General features: G+C 53.7%; 1 protein-coding gene across 2 annotated transcripts; it reads left to right on the top strand.

The window, feature by feature from the left end:
• The first annotated feature begins 932 nt into the window (after nt 1-932).
• NAPRT (nicotinate phosphoribosyltransferase) lies at nt 933-25,330 on the top strand. Of its 2 annotated transcripts, none has more exons than XM_054017691.1 (13): nt 933-1,176; nt 8,685-8,812; nt 10,704-10,786; nt 11,703-11,833; nt 11,961-12,076; nt 12,727-12,920; nt 13,469-13,609; nt 14,416-14,500; nt 15,833-15,913; nt 17,775-17,877; nt 18,961-19,118; nt 20,454-20,564; nt 21,382-25,330. In XM_054017691.1, exons 1-13 carry the CDS (start codon nt 966-968, stop codon nt 21,439-21,441), a joined length of 1,602 nt encoding a protein of 533 aa, XP_053873666.1. In that variant the 5' UTR covers nt 933-965; the 3' UTR covers nt 21,442-25,330. The 2 variants fall into 2 exon arrangements, with proteins under 2 accessions (XP_053873666.1, XP_053873667.1); XM_054017692.1 differs by having other exon boundaries at nt 20,457-20,564.
• Nucleotides 25,331-27,265: the final 1,935 nt, after the last annotated feature.

Consider the following 27,265-nt stretch of genomic DNA (forward strand, 5'->3'; position numbering starts at 1 on the left):
TAATGCGTGACTAGAAGGCACCCTGCTATTACAATGATGAATGCGGTGTAAGAACTTCTACATTATAACAGAAGTGTAAGTCCAGTGCACTGTACCTGGTAAATTGCTGTTTGAGCCTTGTGAGGGAAGCACCTGGGCCCAGATTCCTAAAAGTATTTAGGCTTAGGGTTGCCAACTTTGTAATATTTAAAAACGGGACACTCCAGCAAGAGTGCTGGAACCTCTTCTCCCTGAGGACCCACCCCTTCCCCCCAGGCCTCAGCCTTCCCCTCCCCTCCCTGTTCTCCAAAGGCCCTGCCCAACAATCACTCCTCTTTCCCTCCTCTCCCCTGTCTCCCTCTGCAGAGCAGGGAGCTGCAGCCACCTGGTGCAGGTAGGAGGCAGCCCTGGCTGAGGAGGGGCTGACGCGGGTGATAGCCTAGCGCCTCCCTGCCTCCCCCACCCACAGTAACCGGACTAGGGGTGTCCGGTCAGTAGATCTGACTGGACACTCGGCTCCCCTTTGTGACCGGACTTTCCAGTTGAAAACCAGGCACCTGGTCACCCTCTTTAGGCTCCATTGATTTCCATGGAAGTTTGGAGCCCCAATACCTTTAGGGACCCGATCCCTGAGCCAAGCCCTAGAAGGGGGGGCACAGAATCCCCGTGCAGTCCGACAGGGGCCTTTAGCAGTGGGCGGGTGAGCCCGCCCACCTCCCAGTTAACCAATATGGGCCTGGGGGAGGAGGTCACTGCAGCCGAGCCCAGCTGGGAAGGGTTACACAGCATGAGGGGCCACCCACTGATGGGCAACGGGCGGGCTGTCCCTGCCCCGTGTGTCCCGCGGCCCCGCTCGGACTACAACTCCCAGGCGCCCTTGCGGGCGGAGGGGGCTCCCATTGGCTGCTGCGCCCCTCGGCCCCCACGTGACGCTGCAGCTGGCGCCCGCCCCGCAGTGGCGAGGCTCCCCGGGAGCTGGGGCCGGGATGGAGCCGGGGCGGCGGGACTCGCTGGCGCTGCTCACCGACCTCTACCAGTTCACCATGGCCTACGGCTACTGGCGGGCGGGGCGGCAGCGGGAGCCGGCCGAGTTCGAGCTCTTCTTCCGCCGCTGCCCCTTTCGGGGGGGCTTCGCCCTGAGCGCGGGGCTGGGCGAGTGCCTGGCCTTCCTGCGGGCCTTCCGCCTCCGCGAGCCGGGTAGGGCCGGGGAGCGGGCGAGGGCCAGGGAGGGGGGCAGGCAGCATATAGGGCGGGGCCGGCCCAGGCGAGGGTGGGGACAGTGCCAGGGCGTGGGAGGGGGCACTGGGGGCAGTGACAGGGAGCCCTGGGAGCAGGCAGGGGAGGGGTCAATGCCAGGGAGCGTGGGGGGCAGGCGGGGGAGGGCAGGCAGCATATGGGGCCGGGCCAGGGAGCGGGGGGGGGAGGCAGGGTGGGGACAGTGCTAGGGAGCGTGGGGGGGAGGCAGGCAGGATATGGGGCCATGCCAGGGAGTGTGGGGGGGGAGGCAGGGTGGGGACAGTGCCAGGGAGGGGGAGTGCCAGGGTACGGGGGGGGGGCACTGTCCGGGATCATTGGCGGCAGTGCCAGGGAGTGGGTGGGGGGGCACTGGGGCCAGTGACAGGGAGCCCTGGGAGCAGGCAGGGGAGGGGTCAATGCCAGGGAGCAGTAGGGACAGAGCTGGCGCTAGGCATAAGCAGACTAAGACGTAGGGCCCTGAGCAGCACAAGGCAGCACTTCATTTGCTTTTTTAGTGTGTGTTGTGTGAGGAGGTTCCCTGGGGGGGCCCCCAGTGGGCTAGCACCACCTCTGAGTAGGGGCAGGGCTGAGTAGCAGGCAGTGCCAGGGAGCATTCGGGGCAGGTGGAGGAGGGGGTGTTAGTGCAAGGAAGTGTTAGGGGCTGGACATCAGTGCCTGAGAGTTGTAGGGGCAGGGGCAGGTGGCAGGCAAGGTTGGGGTTAGTGCCAATGAGCAAAAGGGGCCGGGCCATGGGGCATTGGAGCAGGCAGAGGGTGGGTGGGGTAGATAGGGGATGGGTGGGGCAGGGAACCATTAGGGGCAGGCAGGGGGTGGGTGGGGCAGGGAAGCATTGAAGGCAGGTGGGTGTTGGGTGGGGCAGGCGGGGGGTAAGTGGCTTAGGGGAGTGTTAGGAGCTGGACGTCAGTGCCGGGGGATTGGTGCTGGGGAAATGGGCCGGGACAGGTTTTGCCTCATGTGGTGGGTGGGCTACAAACTCCCTGGGCTTCCACCTGTGTGGCACAAATCGAGGTCACAACCCTTGCATTCCCCTCACCTACCCCAGGCAGGGTCCCTACCGGGAGGGCATTACTAGAGACACTGTACCATGTCTCTGAGTATTGCTTGCCTAGGGAGCGGGGGAGCATGGGGCCCTCTGTCTAGGTTTCTAGGTTGTTATAAGGTCACTCCTCCCTGTGATGTGTCAATGCCACCTTCCTACGCTGCCCACCCTGTAAACTGCCTCTTCCCTGACTCTGAGGCCAGGTCTGCACTGTAGCAGAGATACGGTGCGTCGCTATGCTGGCATAATCCCATAGTGCAGACAGAAAGGGGGTTCCAAAGAGGATGGATCTAGACTGTTCTCAGTGGTGGCAGATGGCAGAACAAGGAGCAGTGATCTCAAGTTGCAGTGGGGGAGGTCTAGGTTGGATATTAGGAAACACTATTTCACTAGGAGGGTGGTGAAGCACTGGAATGGGTTCCCTAGGGAGGTGATGGAATCTCCATCCTTAGAGGTTTTTAAGGCCCGGCTTGACAAAGCCCTGGCTGGGATGATTTAGTTGGGAAGTGGTCCTGCTTTGAGCAGGGCGTTGGACTAGATGACCTCCTGAGGTCCCTTCCAACCCTGATATTCTATGACTGCAGCAATAGAAGGTGTTTTTCCGTCAGTGTAAGAACTCCACCTTCCTGAGTGAACGTCGCAAGGTCGACAGAAGCAGCAAACCTGGAGCATGGACTTTTCCCACCCCTGAGCGCCAACCTGTGTAGACCAGATCTCAGTATTCACTCTCTCTCTAACTCCTCACAGCCCAGATTTCTTTCTTTGCCTGCTCCCTCTGTCTCTAAGCTGTGCCATTATTATTATTTATCACAGAAGCTCCAGGACAGGACTTTATTGCAAAGAGCACCTCATGAACATGCAGCAAGTGACAGTCTGTTTCTATAAAAACAGGGCATCATGGGGGATAAGGCAAACAGGCGAATGAGGAGGGGAGGGGATGAAATCTTGGCTTCCTTCCAGGCTGATAGCAAATCTCCCCTGAACTTCAATGAGGCCAGTGTTTGCTCAATTAATAGCCAGTCAGTAGCAGTAATCACAACTCTGTCTTTCTGTGACTTGGGTTATCACTTGTTAACTATTACCCCAGCTTGGCAGCTTTGTCTCTCCTGTGTGGCTTTGTCTCTGTCATCAGCTGCCCCAAATCAAGGGACTTCACAAATAAATAGCTGATTTAGTTCCTTTTTGTGCTTGGGAAACCTTTACCCAAACCTTCTCCTAATGGATCTCTCCCGCCCGCTGTCCAATCCAAATCACCATATATTCTGCACTGCAGAGTTAGGAAAACACTACTTGTGTATGAAAACAAAACGTCATTTGGGGTCATTTCAAGCCTCTTCTGGCAAGGATTGTGATGACCAGTGTGAGACGCAGGCTTTCAGTAGAGATCTTACCTGACGCTCTTTGGTGAACTAAGGTGTAAACACCAGACCAAGAGAATCGCTGTAACCTTTATCTACCCCTGTGCCCTCTGCCAGCTGGCATCATAAGGTCCTTGGTTCAGAGGGTGGGTGGCTTAGTGGTTAGAGCACAAGATGGGGAGTCGAGAGCTCTGTGCTACTCTTGGCTCTGCCACTGATCCCCTGAGTTATCCTGGTCAAGTCATGTCCCTGCCCTGTGCCTCAGTTTCCCCGGGATTCTCCCCTGCCTTCCAGGGTGGTTCTAGAGCAGTTAGAGATCCTGGGAGGGAAGTGGCTACAGAGAGGCAAAGTGTTTATTCTCCCTGGCTCCTGAGTGCTTTCAGTTGGCAGATAAAGCTGATTACAGTTAAAGCCGAGTGTCTCTCGTTTGGGGTGTAGATGACCCTATGTTAGGGGACAGCCAAAAAGTGACGAGTTTTTAAAGTGCTTATATACCAATGCTAGAAGTCTAAATAATAAGATGGGTGAACTAGAGTGCCTCATATTAAATGAGGATATTGATATAATAGGCATCACAGAAACCTGATGGAATGAGGATAATCAATGGGACACATTAATACCAGGGTACAAAATATACTGGAAGGACAGAACAGGTCGTGCTGGTGGGAGAGTGGCACTAGATGTGAAAGAAAGCGTAGAATCAAATGAAGTAATAATCTTAAATGAACTAAATTGTCCTATAGAATCTCTATGGATAGTAATTCCATGCTTGAAAAATAAGAATATAGCAGTAGGGCTATATTACAGACCACCTGACCAGGATGGTGTTAGTGACTCTGAAATGCTCAGGGAGATTAGAGAGGCTATTAAAATAAAAAACTCAATAATAATAATGGGGGATTTCAACTCTCCCCATATTGACTGGGTACCTATCACCTCAGGAAGGGATGCTGAGATAAAATTTCTTGACACCTTAAATAACTGCTTCTTGGAGCAGCTGGTCCTGGAACCCACAAGGGGACAGGCAATTCTTGATTTAGTCCTAAGTGGAGCACAGGATCAGGTCCAAGAGGTGAATATTGCTGGACTGCTTGGTAATAGTGACCGTAATATAATTAAATTTAACATCCTTGTGGCAGGGAAAACACCTCAGCAGCCCAACACTGTAGCATTTCATTTCAGAAAGGGGAACTACACAAAAATGAGGAGGCTAGTGAAACAAATTAAAAGGTTCAGCGCCAAAAGTAAAATCCCTGCAAGCTGCATGGAAATTTTTGAAAGACACCATAATAGAGGCTCAACTTAAATGCATACCCCAATTTAAGAAACACAGTAAGAGAACCAAAGAAGAGCCACCATGGCTAAACAAAGTAAAAGAAGCAGTGAGAGGCAAAAAGGCATCCTTTAAAAAGTGGAAGATAAATCCTAATGAGGAAAATAGAAAAGAGCATAAACTCTGGCAAATGAAGTGTAAAAAGTATAATTAGGAAGGCCAAAAAAGAATTTGAAGAACAGCTAGCCAAAGACTCCAAAAGTAATAGCAAAATATTTTTTAAATACATCAGAAGCAGGAACCCTGCTAACCAGCCAGTGTGGCCATCAAGATGCTAAAGGAGCACTCAAAGACGATAAGGTCATTGCAGAGAAACTAAATGAATTCTGTGCATTGGTCTTCACTGTTGAGGATGTGAAGGAGATTCCCAAACCTGAGCCATTCTTTTTGGGCGACAGATCTGAGGAACTGTCCCAAATTGAGGTGTCATTAGAGGAGGTTTTTAAACAAATTGATAAACTAGATCTCACAAAACTAAATGATTGGGCAACAAAATGGCAGATGAAATTCAGTGTGAATAAATTAAAGTAATGCACATTGGAAAAAAATAACCCCAACTATACATACAATATGATGGGGGCTAATTTAGCTACAACTAATCAGGAAAGAAATCTTGGAGTCATCGTGGATAGTTCTCTGAAGACGTCCACGCAGTGTGCAGCGGCAGTCAAAAAAGCAAACAGGATGTAAGGAATCATTAAAAAAGGAATAGAGAATAAGACAGAGACTATCTTATTGCCCTTATATAAATCCATGGTACACCCACATCTTGAATACTGCGTATAGATGTGGTCGTCTCATCTGAATATATATATATATATACTGACATTAGAAAAGGTTCAGAGAAGGGTAACTCAAATGATTAGGGGTTTGGAACGGATCCCATATGAGTAGAGATTAAAGAGGCTAGGACTTTTCAGCTTGGAAAAGAGGAGACTAAGGGGGGATATGATAGAAGTATATAAAATCATGAGTGGTATGGAGAAAGTGAATAAGGAAAAGTTATTTACTTGTTCCCATAATATAAGAACCAGGGGCCACCAAATGAAATTAATGCGCAACGGGTTTAAAACAAATAAAAGGAAGTTCTTCTTCACACAGTGCACAGTCTATGTGTGGAACTCCTTGCCTGAGGAGGTTGTGAAGGCTAGGACTATAACAGGGTTTGAAAGAGAACTAGATAAATTCATGGAGGTTAAGTCCATTAATGGCTGTTAGCCAGGATGGGTAAAGAATGGTGTCCCTAGCCTCTGTTTGTCAGAGGATGGAGATGGATGGCAGGAGAGAGATCACTTGATCATTACCTGTTAGGTTCACTCCCTCTGGGGCACCTGGCATTGGTCACCGTCAGCAGACAGGATACTGGGCTGGATGGACCTTTGGTCTGACCCAGTATGGCTGTTCTTATGTTAAACAGTAATAAGTCTCCAGGACCTGATGGTATTCACCCAAGAGTTCTGAAGGAACTCAAATGTGAAATTGCAGGACTACTAACTGTCATCTGTAACTTATCATTTAAATCAGCTTCTGTACCAAATGACTGGAGGACAGCTAATGTGATGCCATTTTTTATAAAGGGCTCCAGAGGTCTCCCTGGCAACTACAGTCCAGTAAACCTCACTTCAGTACCGGGCAAATTGGTTGAAACTATCATAAAGAACAAAATTGTCAGACACATAGATTAACATAATTTGTTGGGAAATAGTCAACATGCTTTTTTTTAAAGGGAAATCGTGCCTCACCAATCTACTAGAATTCTTTGAGGGGGTCAACAAGCATGCGGACAAAGGAGATCCAGTGGATATAATATACTTAGATTTTCAGGAAACCGTTGACAAGGTCCCTCACCAAAGGCTCTTAAGCAAAGTAAGCAGTCATGGGATAAAAGGGAAGGTCCTCTCATGGATTGGTAACTGGTTAAAAGATAGGAAACAAAGGGTAGGAATAAATGGTCAGTTTTCAGAATGGAGAGAGGTAAATAGGGTGTCCCCCAGGGGGTCTGTACTGGGCCCAGTCCTATCCAACATATTCATAAATGATCTGGAAAAAGGGGTAAACAGTGTGGTGGCAAAATTTGCAGATGATACAAAACTACTCAAGATAGTTAAGTCCCAGGCAGACTGCGAAGAGCTACAAAAGGATCTCACAAAACGGGTGACTGGGCAACAAAATGGCAGATGAAATTTAATGTTGAGATATGCAAAGTAATACACATTGGAAAATATAATCCCAACTATACATATACAATGATGGGATCTAAATTAGCTGTTACCACTCAAGAAGGAGATCTTGGAGTGAGTCATTGTGAATAGTTCTCTGAAAACATCCACTCAATGTGCAGCAGTAGTCAAAAAAGTGAACAGAATGTTGGGAATCATCAAGAAAGGGATAGATAATAAGACAGAAAAGATCATATTGCCTCTATATAAATCCATGGTACGCCCACACCTTGAATACTGCGTGCAGATGTGGCACCCCATCTCAAAAAAGATGTATTGGAATTGGAAAAGGTTCAGAAAAGGGCAACAAAAATTATTAGGGGTATGGAACGGCTTCCGTATGAGGAGAGATTAATAAGACTGGGACTTTTCAGCTTGGAAAAGAGGCAACTAAGGGGGGCTATGATAGAGGTCTATAAAATCATGACTGGTGTGGAGAAAGTAAATAAGGAAGTGTTATTTACTCCTTCTCGTAATACAAGAACAAGGGGCCACCAAATGAAATTAATAGCAGATTTAAAACAAATACAGGAAAGTGTTTTTTCATGCAACGCACTGTCAATCTCTGGAACTCCTTGCCAGAGGGTGTTGTGAAGGCCAACACTCTAACGGTGTTCAAAAGGGAGCTAGTTAGATTCATGGAGGATAGGTCCATCAATGGCTATTAGTCAGGATGGGCTGGAATCGTTTCCCTAGCCTCTGTTTGCCAGAAGCTGGGAATGGGCGACAGGGGATGGATCACTTGATGATAACCTGTCTGCTCATTCCCTTTGGGGCACCTGGCATTGGCCACTGTGGGCAGACAGGATACTGGGCTAGATGGACCTTTGCTCTGACCCAGTATGGCCGTTCTCATGTTCTAAGGGTCATCTCCGGTCAGACGCAACCATTGTGGGTTGGTTTATACTTTCCACCGAAGCAGCTGGTGCTGGGGCTGCTGTTGGAGACGAGCTAATGAGCTAGCCGGAGCCCTGCTCTGGCCGTTGTTCTGCCTCAGCCATCACTGGGCGTTATGTCCATCCTCCCGCCGCATGGTCTTCTCACCGAGGCCCTGCTTTGGGATCAGAATTTCCCTGCCCACAGCCAGGTCTGAGCACAGTCACTGCCAGCACGGTGCCGTCGTGGGTGCTCTGACCAGCTGCTCGGTCCCATCTGCTCCGGGGTGATGCTTGGTCTGCTCTGTGGACCTGGGACCGGCGGTGTGAACTCTCCTCTCCATTCATGCCTCAGCCCAGCACAACGGGGAGGCAGCCGGACTCGGGACTGTGGCTACCCAGGCGGGAGCACAGTGGAGCTGCAGTGGGGTGGTTCTCGCAGGGCAGATGGGACCGTAGAGGGCTAGTGAACAACATGGGGGTTGGGAAAAAATCCCCTGCCTGCCCTCAGGGAGACTTTGGTAGTGACATCATCTAAACCCACAGCCCCGCCTGCCGCTGGGACACCTCTCCCAGGGCACGAGGGTGCTCCTCTGTGAACAGCGATCTTTGGCTGCTTTCCAGAAATCGAGTACCTGCAGTCGGTCCTGCCCAGCACTGTGGAAAAGGCTTTCTTCGATTACTTGCGCACCGTGGATGCCTCCGAAGTCACCATCTCCTCTGTGCCGGAGGGCTCCATCGTCTTCGCCACGGTGGGCGTTAGTCATAGCAGCCGCGCAATTCGGTGTAAAGCAGGCTGAGAACTCTCAGGCAGTCTCTGTGAATCATTCCTGAGTCAGGGTGGCCTAGTGGATAGAGCATTGGACTGAAATTGGAGAGATCTGGATTCTATTCCTGGCTCTGCCACTGGCCTGCCTGGGCAAGTCACGTGACCCCCTCCGTGCCTCAGTATCCCCATCTGTGCAATGGGGATAATGATACTGACATCCTTTGTAAAGCACTTTTAAGATCTATTGGTAAAAGGTGCGATATACAGGCTGGTTACTATTGTTATATAATGTGGGTGGCTCAACCAATGCATTTCGCCTGGCTTCTCTTCCATTCCCATCTCTCACCTGTAAGTTTGATTGTTCACCCAGGGCTTAGAGCTGAGAACAGAACCCAGGAGTCCTGACTCCAAATCCTGTGATTCTCCTACTAGACTGTCCTGCCCCTTTGTGCTGGACTTGCAGTTTCCTCTGCAGTGGGCGGGGTGTGGATGCAGCCGCTGTTTGAATGTCTCAGTCTGTAGGCACGTGTGCATCGCACCAGTGGAAAAGAGTGAGAGCTGGTGCAATGAGAGTTCAATCAGATTCTGGCTGCGTTCGCTGAAACCGGCTTGACTTTGGGTTTAGTTCACACTGGTTTCTTCAAGACCAGAAGGATGAACTTGTCCTGCAAACTAAGGCGTGCACTGAGTGGAGTGTTCTTAGGTAAATAAAGCAAGGCCATTTCCCTCCAAATACCAGAGTCTTATTAAAAGACTCTTATCTGCTCTATAGGAAAGGAAGGCGCTAGTCTGGAGAGGATGGAGGCTTCTGGCTTCCGAAAATAGTCAGAGAAAAGTCCCTAGAAGGAGGAGCTACAGAAAGAGAAGGGAAATACAGAATGATTGATGGACTAGCCCATATATAGCTACACAGGAATATTCAAGGTGGGAGCCTGGTAGTTAAAGGTCTCCAGACTTTGTGCGGCAGGAGCTGAGGACTGAATGTTCGTGAGAAACGCAGTTTCCCCAGGTCACAGAAAGGCATCTCTGCAGACCATTTGAGGATGTCCACCCGTTCCTGGAGAGCCCGGGATTCCGGCTTGTGCGATCAGTTCTAGGGAGAAAACTGAGTAAAACCAGACTTAATAAGTGGGGGGGCCCTTCCTTTGTCTCCAGCCTGATGTTCCCCCTTGTACTGGGACTCCATCTGGTAGAGAGGAGACCCCAAGGCTCCTGAGGTCTTAGAAGCCCAGCTGGAGTAACATCACTGACCTCCTTTGTAAAGGGCTTTCTGATTGACAGGCAAAAAGTTCTGTAGAAGAGCTGGTATCTCCAGCTAAGGGCCCTGTATCGCAGGCAGCACTACAGCTAAAAACTGAAAGCCCCTGCAGGAGAAATGCTAGAGAAATTCCAAGGCGATTGCAGCCACGGGGGCTTGTGTGGGCCAGCAAGGGCCGGGGTGGGCGTCAGGGAGGCCGCAGCAATTGAGGTGGGAGAGTAGAGGGGAAAGGCGGGAGACATTGAAGGCACGGAGGGGAGGGATAAGGGAGGAGGCCAAGATGTGGGTCAGGTTCTGCGCCAGGCTGACTGAGGATGGTGATGGAGTCAGCTGTGCTAGAGAAGCGGGGCAGCCACAGAGCCCGGGTGTGTGACACGGCCCAGTCCTAGCCCGGGAGGGGCCCGTTGCTTGGAACCCAGTGACGTGCTGCTTGCGGCGCATCGCTCCGGCGGCTTTGCCGACATGGCGAGGACGTGGTGGCGAGTCCCGCGAGAGCGTCGGCCAGATGTGGGGGCCGGGTGCGGCTTTGAGGCACCGGGCCGGGGAGCGGGGGTGGGGTGAGGAAGAGAGATGAGCTGGGGCGAACCCCCCTTTTCCCACGGCTCTTCCCCTGCAGGTTCCGCTATTGCAAGTGAAGGGGCCGCTGCTGGTGGTGCAGATCCTGGAGACCACGCTGCTGTGTCTGGTCAACTACGCCAGGTGAGAGGCTCCGGGACACACAGCTTTGTGGGTGTAGCATCCCCAGGGCGGCACCTGCTGGTTTGTTGTAGGGTCCCCAGGGCCCTGCTGCGACACACGTTGGGTGGGGGCTGTAGGGTCCCCGGGGCACTGGGGCAATGCAGTGGGGGCTGTAGGGTCCCTTGGGTGCGGCACGTGCTGGGTGGGGCTGTAGAGGCCCCCAGGGTGGCACGCGCTGGGTGCGGCTGTAGAGGCCCCCAGGGTGGCAAGTGCTGGGTGGGGCTGTAGGGGCTCCCGGGGTGGCACGCGCTGGGTAGGGGGCACTGGAGGCTGTAGGGCCCTGGGGCAGCATGTGCTGGGTGGGGCTGCTGGGGCCCCTGGGCGCTGGGGCGATGCACTTGGTGGGGGTCCCTTGGGGGCGGCACATGCTGGGTGTTAAGATGAAGGATTCCAGCCACTTGTGAACGTTTCCTGCCCCGCACAAGGGCGGCGCAGGTGTCTGTGCGCTGATCCCCGGCTACGTCTCTGCTCTTCCCGCTCCCATTGGCTGTGGTGCTCCAAAGTCTCCCGCGTGTCCCCTTGGGTCTCCTCATCCATCTCGCCCTCCCCGCCCCTGACAGCTGGAGCCGTGTCCCTCTCCCCCACCGCACCCTCCTCGTCCTGACCCCCAGGTGGGCTGCCTGGTGCTTGGCTCCACATTACTCCCCCTGTAACTCAGATCCTCCAACCTGATCCGTCCGCAGCTCCAGTCAGGGCCCTCTGGCTCCCACATGGTCTGGTCAAACTGATCCGCCCTCGAGCCTCCCAGCATGTGTCCTGTGTCATCTGCCCCTGTCAGCAGGGAGCTCATGGGCGTGGGGCCTGACCCTTCCTGGGCCTTGCTTGGTGTCCAGCCGGGGTCGGCGTTCAGGGAATATTTGGGTTTTTCCTTTTCCAGCCTTGTGGCCACTAACGCTGCCCGGTTCCGCATGCTTGCTGGCCCAGACAAGAAGCTGCTGGAGTTCGGGCTGCGACGTGCCCAGGGCCCGGATGGGGGCCTTTCTGCATCCAAGTACTCCTACATAGGGGGTGAGCTTAGCCCAGGAGCCAGGTCGGCGTGCCAGCTCCTCGCAGCAGGGCATTCCCTGTCCCCTTTGCTCCCGTTCCCCTTTGCTCAGTTCCCCTCGCCCACGTGCCCCCGATCTCTCCGTTCCAGGCTTCGATGGGACCAGCAACGTGCTGGCAGGGAAGCTGTATGGGGTTCCGGTGCGGGGAACCGTGGCCCATTCCTACATCATGTCCTTCTCGTCGCTGGCGGAGGTGCAGCCCCGGGTGCGTGTCCGTGCCGGGGTGGGGTGGGGGGTGAGGATGGATTCGTTTAATAACTTCGCACGGCGATGAGAGGGGGCGGAGGCCTGTGCTGTAGTCTGGGGCTCTCACCCCTTCTCTTAGGAGCTATTCAGCTTCAGTTCTCCCCACCCGGATGGTTCCATCCTGCTCCCCGTAGTTGTCCGCCTAACCGTGGTGTTCGTGCCTAGATGCTACCCTGACACGTGCTATGGGAATGCACTGCTATCGTTGCTCGGGTGATGGGCACGTCATCGGAGCACACTAGACCCTCGCAGAGCACCATCCCGCTGCCTCCTCGGAGCATTGCATGCTGGGATTTGTAGTGTCCCTGGGGCACCACCTGTGGATTGAAAAACCAACAGTGGTCACAGTCTTGCTAGCTTCACGCAGCTCAGGAACACCCCCTGGGCTCCTGGCAGCGGCCACCAGCCCCCTCAGTTTGGGCACTTGCACATAGCTGAATGGCCTTTGTGCATCATTATTGCCTGCATTTAGGAATTATCTCTACGGAGCTGCTGCTTCAGAGCCAGCAGGGGGCAGAGGAATCTCGAGATGTTTTTTTACAGGCCCTACCGAAAGCGGCCATTGTAGACGATGCGATTGGTACCATGGAGGTGCTGTTTCCCATGCAGACCCTGAAGCCCCTGGACGGAGATGAGCCGGTGGATTTCCTGCCCCTTGCTGAGTCGTGGCTGAGGCGAGTGTGCCAGACGCTGCGGGTCCCCCACGACAGAGTGAACCACGGGGAGCTGGCTGCCTTCGTGTCGTACGCCATCGCCTTCCCCCACAACTTCCAAGGGCTGGTGGACACTTACTCCGTCATGGGGTGAGGAGCCGAGGGGCGGCGGTGGCCTTTTCCGAGCATGCTCGATGCTTCGTGATTGTTTCACGGCACCTGGATTCCACGGTGACCGATGTAAGTGATGTCCCATCGACTGCGGGAGCAGAGATGGTGAACGGGGTCAGATTGGGTCCAAATGGGCTGTGGGTTTATATATAAAGTGTATGTGGGGTTAAGAAGCCGGCAGGGGGGAGCAATGCCAGGGCAGCTGGTTAAATGCAGGATCTCTGAGACGATGTCTTAGAACCCAGCTGGGACCCCTCCAGTGTGTTCCGTCTCTTGTGCATGGCGGGCGGTCCTCCATTCCCACACGCTGGGGATAGGACAGCTCTGATGATGACCGCCCTGGGGAGTCCCTCTCTCCTGCTCTCCTCTTTGTCCTTGCCTTGACCTGGATGTGGAACCTCGAATCGCCTCCTGCCCCTGACCTGAACACAGCCTACTTGGCCCATCTCTGCCGCTCCATGTCACAGAGGGCGGGGTTCCCAGGCCTTTTTGCCAGCCAGACTCATCCTCCTCCTTGCTGTTGGCAGGAGTGGCATCCCAAACTTCTGCGCCGTGGCGCTGGCGTTGAACCAGCTGGGATACCGCACGATAGGGATTCGCGTGGACAGCGGAGACCTCGGCAAGCAGGCGAGGGAGATTCGCCAGGTGCTCCGGACCTGCAGTGCCGAGTGAGTGCCATGCTGCTAAGCAGACGCTATTACCCCTCTGCTGGGACAGAGTCCTTTACCTAGACTTTGCATGGGGGCCTCCTATGTGGGGGCAGTTACTGACCCTGGACGATGGCCCCTCCTTACTCGCCATGTGTAAGAGTCAGATGAGCAGTCAGATCTTACCCAACCAAAAGGAGGGTCGGTCGGTCTGTCTGTCTGTCTTCTGGGCTGGATTTTCAAGAATTGGACCCCCTAACTGCCTTACCGCGCCCAGCCCAGCCATAGTTTATAAGCGCTGCACGGCAGAGACAGCGCCTTTCTCTTATGTTTTAAAAGCATCCAGGAGATTTGGATGTTACCAAACCTAGTAATAAAAGATTAGGCTGATAATGATGGCACTGCAGGAACAAGGGAGCTGGATTCCCTTATGGCTTATGTTTCACTAAGAATTGTTCACTGATTCCTGGTCACGGAGTCAAGTTCTCTGCCCTCAGTGGAACCCCATGAAAGACGATGGGGTTGCACAGATGCCACTGAAAGCAAAATTTGGCCTGCAGCTTCTTTGTGATTGGTGATGCTGCACAAACCCAAAAGAGCCCAGCTTGACTCTCAGATCCCTGGGGCAGTTTCCAGGGTGCTGAGCAAACTGTCCCGATTTCTGGCTGGGCTGAGAGCCGCGATGGGGACACACACACTCATCCACCCTCCGGGATTCAGATCTAGCAAAGCTTCAACCAACCTGTGCCGTAAGCTCAATGCTGGGGCACCTGTCCCTTGTAAGAATCCTGCAGCCGTTTATAGCGACTCACTTCCATTGTGTCCAGCTTCCAGGTTCCCTGGTTTGCGACCATCCCCATTGCTGTGAGCAATGACATCAGTGAAAGGAACCTGGAGGAGTTAATGCAGGAGGTAAGATGGTCCTAGTTCTAACCGGCCTCTTGGAGGTGGTGTTTCAAGCTACAGCTTGTTTGGGAAACTGTCTAGGGGCTTGTCTACACATGACAATTAATCTGGACTAAGGCAGGGTGTGAATTTAAGTGGATTAACTATTCCTGATTAACTCCATGTGTAGTTGCTCTTATTCTGATTTAATCCATTTGAAAAATGGATTAAGCTAATTTGGAATAAGGCGCTTGGAATAAGAGCATCCACGCGTGGTGTTAATAAGGAATCGCTATTCTGGAATAACTGTGTGTGTAGACAAGCCTGAGGAGTGAAGAGACTGAATCTGCTGCCTTCAGACATGGGGGGAACGGGAGGGTTCTTAGCAGGGCAGGTAGACAAACACTCGGGCACCTGGTTACCTACAGGCAGACAAGCCCTTAATCTGCATGTTCCCATGAGCTGTCCAGGTGGGCATGTGCTGCTCCCTGATTGCGACCAGCCTGTGGCCTTCCCCACCATCAGGGAAGAACTTGTAGCTATGCAAGGGAAGAGAGATTAATCAGGCCTCTTGGTTCGGGGCATCAGTAGATTGCAGGACGTTCCCCATTGGCCAGCAGCGGCTTTGGGGTGGGAGTCTGCCATCCTCTGGAGCTTCAGGCTTTGCCACTCTCCACGACTACCAGGCTAGTGGCCCAAGGCTCTGCTCCCAAATGGGAACCGCTATTCCTGCCTGTGCCCTTCTGGGAACCCAATGGGGAGCCCTCTGGGGCCAGACATACCGTGTTCCTATTCAATGACCATGTTCCCAAAGATGGGGAACAGCCAGAGACCCTGTGTTCACAGAAGGGAGGGCAGAGGTGGCTGGTCCAGGACTTGGGCAGGAAGATGATGGGGGTTCTGTCCCCTTCATCCGAGGGGTTTTCCTCAGCGGGGAGCTTCTCGCTATGGGATGCTACCTTTGTGAGCCATGTCCCAGCCCCATGCCAGCTGGTGGAGGGAGGCTCTTTATACAGCACAAGGGAGAAAGAATTGTCCAGTGGTTAGAGCAGGGCAGGGGGGTCTGGGACTCCTGGGTTTGACTCCCAGCTCCGCCACTGACTCATTGTGTGGCCTTTAGCATTGAACTCCCCCTGCCCAGGGGTGTTGTGGGGCTTGGCTGATGTCTGTAAAGAACTCGAGATCCTCAGAGGGAAGGTGCTAGCAAGGGGCAGAGGTTGTAATCTCTTCAGGGCAAGTTAGTACAGCACCTAGCGCAGTGGGGTCCTGGGCCAGGCAAGACTGAGGCTGCTAGACACTGATGCAGCCAACAAGTAATAAGGGTAATACCAACTCCTTGTCATCTGTCTCCTCTTCTAGGGGAATGAAATTGACATGATCGGAATTGGGACCAATCTGGTGACGTGCCCGCTGCAGCCCTCCCTGGACTGTGTTTACAAGGTAACCTCCTCGCTGGGATAGTCCAACAGGAGCCCATCCACAGCTCTGTTACTCTATACCAGGCTGCACAACTCGTAAAGTGGCGAGGGCCATATTACTCCAAAGAAAACAGCTGAGGGCCAAAACCCCCCAGCCCCCCCCGGGAACCCTCCCCCAGCGCCGCCCACCCCGTGGAAAAAAAACCTCCTTCCCCAGCACCGCCCTGCTGAAACAGCAGTATTGAACCTTGGTAATATGCTTATAGCGGGCCCCTAAGGTAGTATAATTAAGGTAAAAGAAAAATGTCTTTTTGCTAGAAGTAGAATAAGATCTTCCCCCCACTTTGTAATCGATTGCCCTGTTGAATGAATAAGATGTGAATGAGGAAGGCAGCATCTCCAGACAGCTGCAACCCTTGGAGAGGGGATGGGAGCCAGACTAGATCAGTAGAACAGGTCAGCTACTGACTCGCCGCTCGCCTCCTCAGCCCCTTTCCCCTAGCTCGCCTACTCACCCCTCACCACTGCCCGCTCGCTTGCCTTCTCAGTCCCCCACCACCCCAGCTTACCTACTCAGCCCCCCTCCGCTACCGCCAGCTCACCTGCCCCCCCGCCACTGCCCGCCCGCTTGCCTCCTTAGCCCCCCACCCCTCCAGCTCATCTACTCACCCCCCGCCATTGCCCGCCCGCTTGCCTCCTCAGCCCCCCTCCCTCACCCGCTGCTTGCCTACTCACCCCCCGCTGGCCACACAGTGAGCCCATGCGGGCCGCATGCAGCCCCCGGGCCGCATGTTGTGCAGGCCTGCTGTATACACACCCCCACACACCCACACACACCCGGAGTTCAGTGCAAACCTAGCAATTGCACCAACCTGCAGCTTCTTGACAAAACTAGCAACAATGATATACTAGCCATTAAGGCTGCAATGCTTGTCTGGGTTTATTGGGTGATCGAGGGGGGTGTTGCCGTTTTCTCAACTAGCTCGACTCCTCTTCCACTTTCGTTAATAGGGACTGGAAAGAGGCCCCGTGGCCCAGAGTTTAGAAAGGGGAACTGGGTGTCAGAGCTGGGCTCTCCTCCTAATTTTGCCATTGACTCACTGTATGCAAAGTGTGATAGTATCAGCGGCTGTAGATGTTTGGATGAAAAGCTCTCTGTGAGTTCAGTGTTGTGATTCGCTGGAATTATTTTGGTGGATATCCTGTTGACACGACTAAAGAGACACTGTCAGGTTAAAAATCATGGGCCTGATTCTCCTCTCATTGACCTGGGTTTGAATCGAGAGTAAAGACCATAGTGCATCGGCCTGAAAGGTCCCTCCTGATCACTGGGTCCAGCTTCCTGCTATCACAGGCAACCCTCTCAGATAATCCCGTTCACAAATCTATCAATCTCCATCTTAAAAGCAGTTAGGTTCTTGGCCCCGGTACTCCTGTTGGCAGGCTGTTCCAAACCCGCACTCCTCTGAAGATTAGAAACTTTCTTTTCATTTCCAGCCTCAGTTTATTCATAGCCAGTTTATGCCCAAGGCAGGGGAGTTATGCTAGGGTAAACTGAGAAAAGAATCAGGCGTGTATATATATATCTGTATATACCCACACGCCTCTGTTCCGTCATTAACACTAGGTGATTAAAGCTGAAACCGACTCCTGCTGCCGGCACCAGGCCCCCCACTAATCCCCCGTGTTGCCCTGGGCCTCCCTGCCCTGCTGCTGCCCCCCACAGCTCCTGCCCCCACGGCCCTGGAGCCCTTGAGCGTGCCCACCCCGCAGGGGGAGCAGTGTAGGGCACCACCGTAGGTAGGGACGGCCCTGCATACAAGTGAGATCTCCTGTGCGGTAGGCACTGACGAGCTTTTCATCTTTGCTCTTTCCTCCTGTAGCTAGTGAAGGTGAATGGCTGCCCCAAGCTGAAGCTGACTGAAGACGAAGAGAAGATGACCATCCCGGGGAGCAAGGTGGTGTACAGGCTCTCTGATGCCACTGGTGAGACATTGACCCAGTGCTTGCCCTGCAAAATGAGAACAACATCCTGGGAATACAGACCTGGCTGTATAAAGATTGGTCCCCCAGAGACCTGAGACACCGTGTCTTAAACATACACAGCTCGCACGCCCGAGTCCTGGCTCTGGATTTAGGGGGGCAGGATTGGAGCTGGGCTAGGTGGACATCGCTTTGGGTCCCTGGTTTGAGTCTGGCCGTTACCACGTGGAACCGAATTGGCAACTAATGAAAGGGTCTCTTTAAAACTCCCCCTCAACCATACTAGCCCCCTTGCTGGCAGTCCCAGCGGAATGCCCAGGATCGACTGGCCCTTCCCCCTGGCTGTGGGTCTTCCCTGCTCAGGGCTGAGAGTACGGTGCTGCAGGGAAGCCTGCCTTGCTAGCCAGGCTGTGCCTAAGAACATCAGCCTCCAGGGACGTCGACCAAAGTGGAACAGCTCCTGAGCTCAGTGTTTCCCTGTCGCAGCCCAGATCTAACCTAGACGCCTGCGTGTTTCCCTCTGGCCTTGGGGCTGGGGCTCCCGTTCCCTAGGGGAATTCTGCTGCGCTGGGATTTCTCCCAGCACTCTGCGGGCCAGGGGAAAGTCCTCTGGCTTCGCAGCACCCCCTCCTCTCTCCCTGCCCCCTGGGCTGAGCAGCCCGTCTTTGCTGTTTACTCAGTTTCTAAAAGCACCAGGTGTTCCCGGAGCCTGTGGCCGAGGGCAGCTGTAGGTGTGGGATCCCCAGAGGCTCGTCCGGAACGGAAAATCTGCTGTTCCCAGCCCGTGTTCTGCCTCCCAGAGCTGGGACCATTGACCTTTGCAGCAATGTAGCCCCCTTCCTCCCCCCACCTGAATGAGGAGATCCTGCAACATCCCCTGCTTATAACCTCTCCCCCACGGCTCAGCCGTGCGCCTGCCAGGGAGATTGGCTCACAGTCAGACTGTGGGCACCGGCTGATGAAGCCACGGTCTCGGACTGGATCTAAACTGGCACAGCTCCCCGACGAGGGGCAGCATTGCTCTGAACCCCAGCGCGCTCCCACCCCTAACCCGGGCGGCTAACGTCTGCCTCCGATTCCTGGCAGGTCTTGCCTTTATGGATCTCATGGCATTGGAGGAGGAGCCCCCACCCAGGGCAGGGCAGGAAGTGGCTGTCCGCCTGCTGGGGAGGAGTGAGGAGGCCAGGAGGGTGACTCCCATGGCCGTGGAAATCCTGCACCGCACTTACTTTAAAGATGGACAGGTCAGAGAAGGCATGCGCCCCTCCCTCCTTGCAAGCCGCCGGGCTGCTGCTTCTTTGACCATGTTGCAAGCTTTTCTCCCCGCCTAGCTGATTCCTTGGCTCCCCTGCCCCCGTGACTCCCCCAGCTGTGATCCCATTGACACTCTGGTGCTAAGCAGGCTGCCTCTTAGGCCAGTACTTGAATGAGAAACCTCTAGAGAAGTCTTAGAGTAGTGCTGGGTGGTGGCGCGGTTTCCTTCAAATCAGTACTGCCCCAGCAAGATATTAGGGGTGCTGTATCATCTGTCAGAGGTGGGAGAAAACCAAGGTACTGTCCGCTTGGCACAAATTGCAGGAGTCCAGGGGTTAAACCTGGGTGTTCACATTCCCTTCACCTAGACCCCCCCACCTCTCCATTTTCAACTGATGTAATAATCGCTTCCTGCCCTACGCTGTTGGGTAGTGTTGCTTTGCGCAGTCAGACAGCTGCCACCTTCCACCCCAGAAGTGGCTGCTTTTGGATGGGAAGCTGTCTATGGAGTTCCTACAGAGAGTAAACATCCGAATAGGCCTTTGGGAGTCACCTGGATGAAAGGGAGAGTGCAGGAAAGTCAACAGCTCGGTCCACTCTCCTCCTGGCGCGTGAGCTGCGCCTCTGGCAGCACCCAGGCTGTCCCCAGCGGGAAGTGGTTCTGCTGATCTGGAATCAGGTGCCCTGGGGAACTGCGAATATGTTTGAATCTTGTGTGTATTCGTTTTCTGGCTGTTGAGAGCCTTGCAGGCCAACTGAGCTGACTGGCCCCTACCGAGCTGTGCGTAGGGCCTTCTTCACAGCAGATCCCATGCTCTGGTTTGGAAGGCAGCACATGGTTGGGGGAAGGCAGGTGCCCTCCCCTTCGTGGGAGGATAGCAGCCGGGCAAAAGTGGCTCAGTGGGATGCCTCATTAGCAGCACAGCTTAGGGGGTTTGTTCATGACTCACTTTCCGCGGCATCTATGCTGTTGGTAGGTTTAGTCCTGGGTTCTCTCTTCTGCTCTGCCTCTGGCTTGCTGGGTGACCTTGGGCAAGTCACTTCCCTTCGCTGGGCCTCAGTTTCCCCCCTCAGTGGGGATAATACCTTCTGGGGGGGGCGGGGGGCTTTGAGAATTAATGTGTACGAGGCGCTTTACGCTTACCGTTCTTATCGTGCCATTGCAGTGTCGTAACAGTCAATCTTAGATGTGGGGAGAAGCAAACCCCAGCTCTGAACTCCCCCAAACTCAGCCTCGTCTTCGATCCAGACCCCTGTCCTGCTCAGGCCCAGCTCTTGCTTCTAATACAAACCTTCGTCCTTCTGTCCTCCTCCCCCCTTCCAAGCAGGTTTGCCAGGCTCTTCCCGGCCTGCTGGAAATCAAGAGCCACGCGCACGCCTCTTTGAGCCTGCTCAGCCCTGCGCACAAGAGACTCCAGGACCCGGAGCCTTACCAGGTACGTGAGCCAACTGGCTGTGCAGAGGCCATCGCCAACAGCAGGGCGTTCTTGAGCTGAGCTCTTCCACCTCAACCTGGGATCACGCCTTGCAGGGACAGGCCTGATGAGTGCTTCCAAGGAGCACCCAGGGGCTCCAGGTGGTGCTCTTCCTTCTGACCCTGCTGTCCATCCAATACTCGAGAGGGCTACGTGTCAGGGAGCGATGTGAGTGTCTGAGTAAATGTTCTCTCCTGTCAGTGTTCTCTGTAATGCCCTCTTGCAGCACTAGGGGGCGATGTGCTGCCCCCGTTCAATGATGCACCCCTGGGCAGTGTGCCTCTGTGTTGGCATCTTTCAGAGGGGAAGTAAAACTGAGGTCCTGACAACCTGTGATCATTAAAGACCCCCTGGCACTTTTTGCAGGAGTTAATCCTGGCTGCATTCTCCATTCTGTCTCCCTAAACACGCTTTGCAGTTTCAGCTCGTGCAGGATTTCTTCTGCACAGCACTGCTATGTGCTGTTAAATGGCTTTCCCGTTCCACTGCAGAGGTGGCTGCATTTCGCTGGGGGATGAAATGTTTCCTGGCTAGAGTGTGTTCATTGCTTTGTGATGAGAGCCACCATGGAGGCGCCCGTTCTGATTAGATATCCGACCTTTTCCTTCTGCTGTTCTTCTCTGCCCATCGTCTGGGGCCTCTGACAAGTCGGGAGCCTTCATCCCAATCATACAAGGCTCCGTCCCTCACAGCCTGTGATGAGACAATAAGAGAACAAGAGCAGCATCTTACATCAAACCACTGACCGGTTTCCTCCCGTCTCCCCCTCTGTTCACAGGTTGCTGTGACCGAGAAACTGCACTTTCTCCTCAGTGACCTGCGTCGATCCAGCCGGTGAGCTGCCCTGCCTGCATCGTCCTGTCCAGCAGCAAACTGCACCTATGCAAGCCCAAATTAACCTGCACAAAGACCTGGCCGCTATTAGGGCCTGGGTGTTTCTGTTTAATTGTCTAATTCTTTTTGAATGATGGTTTTGCTGTGCAGGGCAGTAGCTACAGGGCAGTCCAGCTCCAACAGGTATGGCAAACATCCCCAAACAGGACCTGCGCAGACGGGAAGCAGATTTTTCTGATCCGATTTGAAATGCAAGGGGAGGCGTTGATGGGGGCAGAGATCCAGCAAGGCTCTGCCTAGTTTTACTCTACTAACAATGGGGCTTACGTGTTGGGATCTGCAGCTGTCCTCGGGTGCTGTTCTTCCGCTGTCTCTACCGTGTGTTTTGGAAAGGCGTATCTCCTTATGTTGTCCCTCTCAGAGTTTTTCTGTGAAAACGACACTTTCCTCAATAGACCTGATCGCTGCGTGTCTTTGGAGTCGCACCTTCTGACTTTAATGCCTAAAATAAGGGGGTGTTTGTAGTGCAGAGCCATCCCAGCTATGGGAGAATGAGCTGGATTCTATTCTGGGCTCATGCGTCATGAACAGAATTGTTTAAGAAACAGCAGATTCATCCTAAGCAGAATCAAACTCTCATCACAGACATTGATTAGGAAATTCTCTGCTTAAAGTCTAGGGCTATTAATTCTCTTTAGCTTATAGCTAATTTGTAGGCTCTCAGTAATTGTATCGGATCAGGACTTGTTCTGTATCCTGGCCAATGGTGGCCAGTGCCAGCTGCTTCAGAGGAGGTACAAGAAACCCCATGGGCTGCATCTAAACTGGGGAAATTTATGATCTAATCCTGAAATGAGCTGTGGCCAGGGGGCTCCCAGTGGGGTTCTGCACAGAGCTCCTTGCAGGAGCAGCAGTTTAATCTTCAGTTGTAAGTTTAAGAATACAAACCGACCTCTTACAGATGGATCTTTGAGTATGACTCAAACCCGTTATTTCTCCCAATCCCGCTTTGTCTGCAGATCCCAGGAGAGGTCTTGCAGGGTCTTCAGAAACGCAAGTACAGTGTAAACGGCATAGAGGCAAGTGATTGGAGCCCCACAATCTGCTTTGTGGCGCTTTCATGAAATCACTCTCTAAACATGTGATGGAAACGCTTCCCCTGCAGCAGTTGACAAACCATTAAATGTTTGGATTGCAAAGGCCCCGTTGTGCTGCACAAAAGAAGGAGAGATGTGGCCCCTGCTCTGAAGAACGTACCCAAAGTTAGTGTGTGAAAGCTAGTGTGTGAAACCAGAAAGAGAGAGAAATGAACCGGTTAGCTTGTTTTCACTGTCCAGGTTGAGAGAAGTACAAAAGGTAAAAGACTTTTGAATAGTGAGGGTAACTGACCATCATGGATGAGGTGGATTCTCTGTTACTTGGAGTCTTTAAATCAAGGCTGAATGGCTTTCTAGAAGTTGTAGCACAACCAAAAGCTCTGGGCTGGCTGCGGGAATCTCTGCGTCAGGGTCTGTGACCTGTGCTATGCAAGAAGTCAGACTAGATGATCGTAATGGCCTCTTGTGGCCTTCAAATCTATGGATCTTTGAACGTTTCTTTACATTTTTATCCTCTCAGGTGCGTTTAATAGCACAGAGGTCGGTTTGTTTTCAGAATCGTATTTGTAACCTGACTCTTGTATTGAAAAGTTATTCCCAACTTTCTGGGGCAGTGTCTGTTCAACAGCAGAGATCAAACTTAGCGTCTTCGTCGCTTCCCTGGAACATTCACGCACATTCTGGATGAAGAGTTTCCTCTTAAGAAAAGAAAACACCACTTGCCTTAAACCGAATACATGTTAAAAATAACAGATCTGCCCCCTGCCCTAGGGGAACAGAGGCTGGTTCTCTCCAGTCCCACACGGGGGAGAAGTCGGAATCTGCTGGTTTTAGATGTCTTTCCCAACATTCAGTTTAATGAAGATAGCAATGGGTGCAGCAGGGGGTTGGCTGGAGGAGAGGGTCGGCCAGTTTGATGTTTGTTCTCTGTGGAGTAGCGACGGCAGTAACATCTCTGTAAAGAACCCAGGAATCGCGTGGCCCTGCTGTGGGGTTTGTAATGGCTCTGTGACACTCTCCTTAGGGAGCCCAGGACTGTAAGCCACGCTTGTATCCTTCTGCTTCTTGGCTGGAGCTTAACCTGTGTGACAGCCCCTGCCACACCGGTCTGTCCACCTCTCCAGCAAACACCTATAGTCTAAACCATGCCTCGCAGGTACCATTCAGTGAATGCTCTCCTCCACCTTCACACTCTCTCTCTTTCACTGGGCTGGGTTAGGGGTTTGGGAGGGCGGGTGGGCTCTGGCCTGGGGCTAAGCAGTGTGAGAGGGGGCTCTGGGCTGAGCCTGGGGCAGGGAATGGAAGTGCAAGCTCTGGGAGGGAGTTTGGGTGCAGGAGGAGGCTCTGGGCTGGGGCAGAGTGTTGGGGTGTAGGAGGGGGTACAGAGTGCTGGCTCTGGGAGGGGGAGTCAGAGCTGGGGCTTGGGGTGCAGGAGGTATGGGGTGCTGGCTCCGGGGGAGGGTCAGGGGGTTGGGGTGCAGAAGGGGGTTTGGGGTGCTGGCTCCCGGAGGGGGATGGGGATTAGGGTGCGGCCTCCTGCCGGGCAGCATTTACCTCCGGTGGCCCCTGGATGGTGGCACAGCGTGGCTGCTGCTAAGGCAGACTCCCTGCCTACCCCAGCCCCACACCGCTCCTGGAAGGGGCCAACATGCCCCTGCGGCCCCGGAGGGGGGTGGGGGGGAATGTGGCTCCGCTTGCTGCCACTCTGCAAGCACTGCCCCTGCAGCTCCCATTGGCCACAGCTCCCTGTTCCTGGCCAATAGGAGCTGTGGGGGTGGTGCTTGCAGGCAGGAGCAGCATGCGGAAGGAGGCCCCCCGCTCCCGGGGGCCATGCTGCCTGCTTCTGGGAGCAGCGTGGGGCCGGGGCAGGCAGGGAGCCTGCCTTAGCAGCAGCCACGCTGCACCACCGGAGATGGCAATCGACTGGGAGAGCCTCTAGGATCGACCACCACTGGGCTAGAGGGTCCAACATTCACAGAAGCAGAGGGTGCTGACCCCTATATCCCTGAGGGTATGTCTCCACTTGGCATATGAGGCTTGGGCTTAAGAGGCTGTTTAATTGTGGTGTAGATGTTCGGGCTGGAGCCTGAGCTCTAGGACCCTCCCTGCTTGCAGGGCCCCAGCCAGAGCCTGAACGTCTACACTGCAATTAAACAGCCCCTTAGCCTGTTGAATGACCATGTAGACATGCCCTCAGTGCTGGATAACGAAGGGTTCTCCTCCCTTATAGTCTGGTAGCCCTTTGAAATGTGTCGTTTGAAGTGTATCCCTAGATAACATTAGTCTCCCCTGCTGGTGGGCAGATGCCATGCTGCCTTCCTCAGTCTCTTGTGAATTAGCTCTTTCGATTGGTTTGATCACGGTGTTTACTGTAGATGTACTTTCCTTGTCTCTGGCTTATGAACTTAACCCTGGCAGACGGGTACATCCACATTCCCTTGTCTAGGACAAACGTGTTTATTTGCTCTACTCAGATTGCTTGGTCTGACCCTGTGTTAGGATAATGTTTCCAGCACATGTACATACCTCTTTACACACAAGTGCTGGGGCTGGAGCACCCCCCCTCTGGCTTGAAATGGTTTCCATCATATCCAGGGTTTACACTTTGGTTCAGTGGCCAGCATGTCACCACTTCTCATATGATACCTTACGAGGCGCGCGTTGGCTAAATATTCTGACAACACTGTGTTGGGTGCACCCTTTGCCAGTTGGCTGTTAGGGTCACAGGTTCCTGTTTGACTCTTCACTGTTTACAATGCACTCAGCCACTGGAAAATAAAATCTCCTTCCTTATTGTGTTTTGCCTCCTCCTTTTCCAGGGGGGTGGTGGAGGTGGTCACTGGGGGTTCTATGCTTGGGGAACTGTTGTAGGTGTGACAGCGCCTCATGTGGATGAGACCGGCAGTCCGTTGGGGCCATGGGTGCACCCCAGACCGCATGCTCTTGAACGAGGGCATAAAGGGTGGAACGGCCCCAACCCTCCCTCTGTTCTCTCTTATCGCCCATGGCAGTGAGATAGAACTTGGTGAGTGTCCGATCTGCTAGTACTTCCACATAGCCATCAACCGGCCCCTCCAGAAAGTGCCTCAGATTCACAGTGAGGCCCAACCCTTACCGGAGCAGGGTTCTGCCCTTCAGACACTGCATGGCATGGAAAGTATTCACCAAATGCCTGGTTGTGCGTTTAAGGAGGTAGAAAATCCACATCTAGCCGTCTTTCTGGTCAGAGGCAGGTCCCAGGAGACCACAGCCTATGTCCTCTCCCTCTTCTAAGCAGGACTCAACATGAGCTATGATCCACTCCCGATTGGCAGGAGCATACCTCCCAGGGCCAGCTTCTAGCCTCTCCCATCGCAAACTCCCGAAAATTAAATCCAACAATGGTGTGTACGAGTCTGGGACTTAGGCCGCATGCTGGTGTGTACATATGTGACACCGCTTGCCAGACTTCACATGTGGCTCTTACTGTGTGTTTCCCATGCTCATGTCACACAAACAAGAGCGTCATAGGCCCACCTCAAGCCCTGTGAAAGCTCATGTAGTGGCTAGACCCAGAGAATGTACAAAAAGGGAGGCTGTTCTCTTATCCCCCATTCCGTGCTGACCCTTGTCACAGACACCACAGGGACTGCATCCAGCGGCACTTGCCAATAGCCCTTTGTAAGATCCATGGTGGTAAGGTACCGAGCACCTCCCAGCTTGTCTAGGAGCTCGTCCGGCCTGGGCATGGGGTAGGCATCGGCTACAGTGATGGCATTGAGCTTCCGATAGTCCACACAGAACCGGATCGACCCGTCCTTTTTGGGGACCAGCACCACCGGCGAGGCCCAAGGGCTGGAAGACGGCTGGATCACCCCCAAAGCCAGCATGTCATTGACCTCTCTTTCCAGGTCCTGAGCAGTTTTCCCTGTGGCTCGGAAGGGGGAGCATTTTATAGGCGGGTGCGATCCTGTCTGCACCCGGTGGACAGTCAGATTAGTGCGTCCAGGCTGGTTGGAAAACAGCTGTTGGTACAGATGCAGCACCCCTCCGATCTCAGCTCGCTGGGCAGGGGTTAGCCGATCAGAGAGGGGAATTGCTTCCAGGGGGAAGCCAACTCTTGTCCCAGGGAATAGATCTACTAAAGGGTCATCTCCCTGCCCCTCCCAATGTCCGCACACGGCCAACACCATATTCCCCCTGTCATAATATGGCTTCATCATATTCACATGGTACACCCGGTGGTGGTGTGCCCGGTTCGACAGCTCCACCACATAGTTTACCTCGTTTAGTTGCTTGACAACCTTGAAGGGCCCTTCCCAGGCGGCCTGGAGTTTGTTTTTCCTCACGGGGATGAGGACCATCACCTGATCCCCAGTGGCGAAGGCGCGGGCCCGTGCTGTGCGGTCATACCAGACCTTCTGCTTCCTCTGGGCTCTGGCCAGATTCTCCCTGGCCAGGCCCATGAGCTCAGCAAGTCGTTCCCGGAAGGTCAGGACATACTCCACCACCGACTCTCCCTCGGGAGTGGCCTTCCCCTCCCATTCGTCTCTCATCAGGTCCAGGGGCCCCCTTACCCGCCTTCCATATAGCAGTTCGAAAGGCGAAAACACGGTAGACTCCTGGGGTACCTCCCTGTACGCAAACAGCAGGTGAGGTAAGTACTTGTCCCAGTCCTGCGGGTGCTGATTCATAAATGTTTTCAGCATCATTTTTAGCGTCCCATTGAACCTCTCCACCAGCCTGTTGGAT

The sequence above is a fragment of the Malaclemys terrapin genome, chromosome 2 (assembly GCF_027887155.1).
Source record: "Malaclemys terrapin pileata isolate rMalTer1 chromosome 2, rMalTer1.hap1, whole genome shotgun sequence".
Lineage (NCBI taxonomy): Eukaryota > Metazoa > Chordata > Testudines > Emydidae > Malaclemys > Malaclemys terrapin.

Excerpts from the sequence above, each read along its gene's own strand:
- NAPRT (XM_054017691.1), top strand. The coding sequence starts at position 966 with ATGGAGCCGGGGCGGCGGGACTCGCTGGCGCTGCTCACCGACCTCTAC. Across the intron at positions 14,501-15,832 it reads TGGAGGAGTTAATGCAGGAG|GGGAATGAAATTGACATGAT; the intron begins GTAAGATGGTCC and ends CTCCTCTTCTAG. Across the intron at positions 19,119-20,453 it reads CTTACTTTAAAGATGGACAG|CAGGTTTGCCAGGCTCTTCC; the intron begins GTCAGAGAAGGC and ends CCCCCTTCCAAG.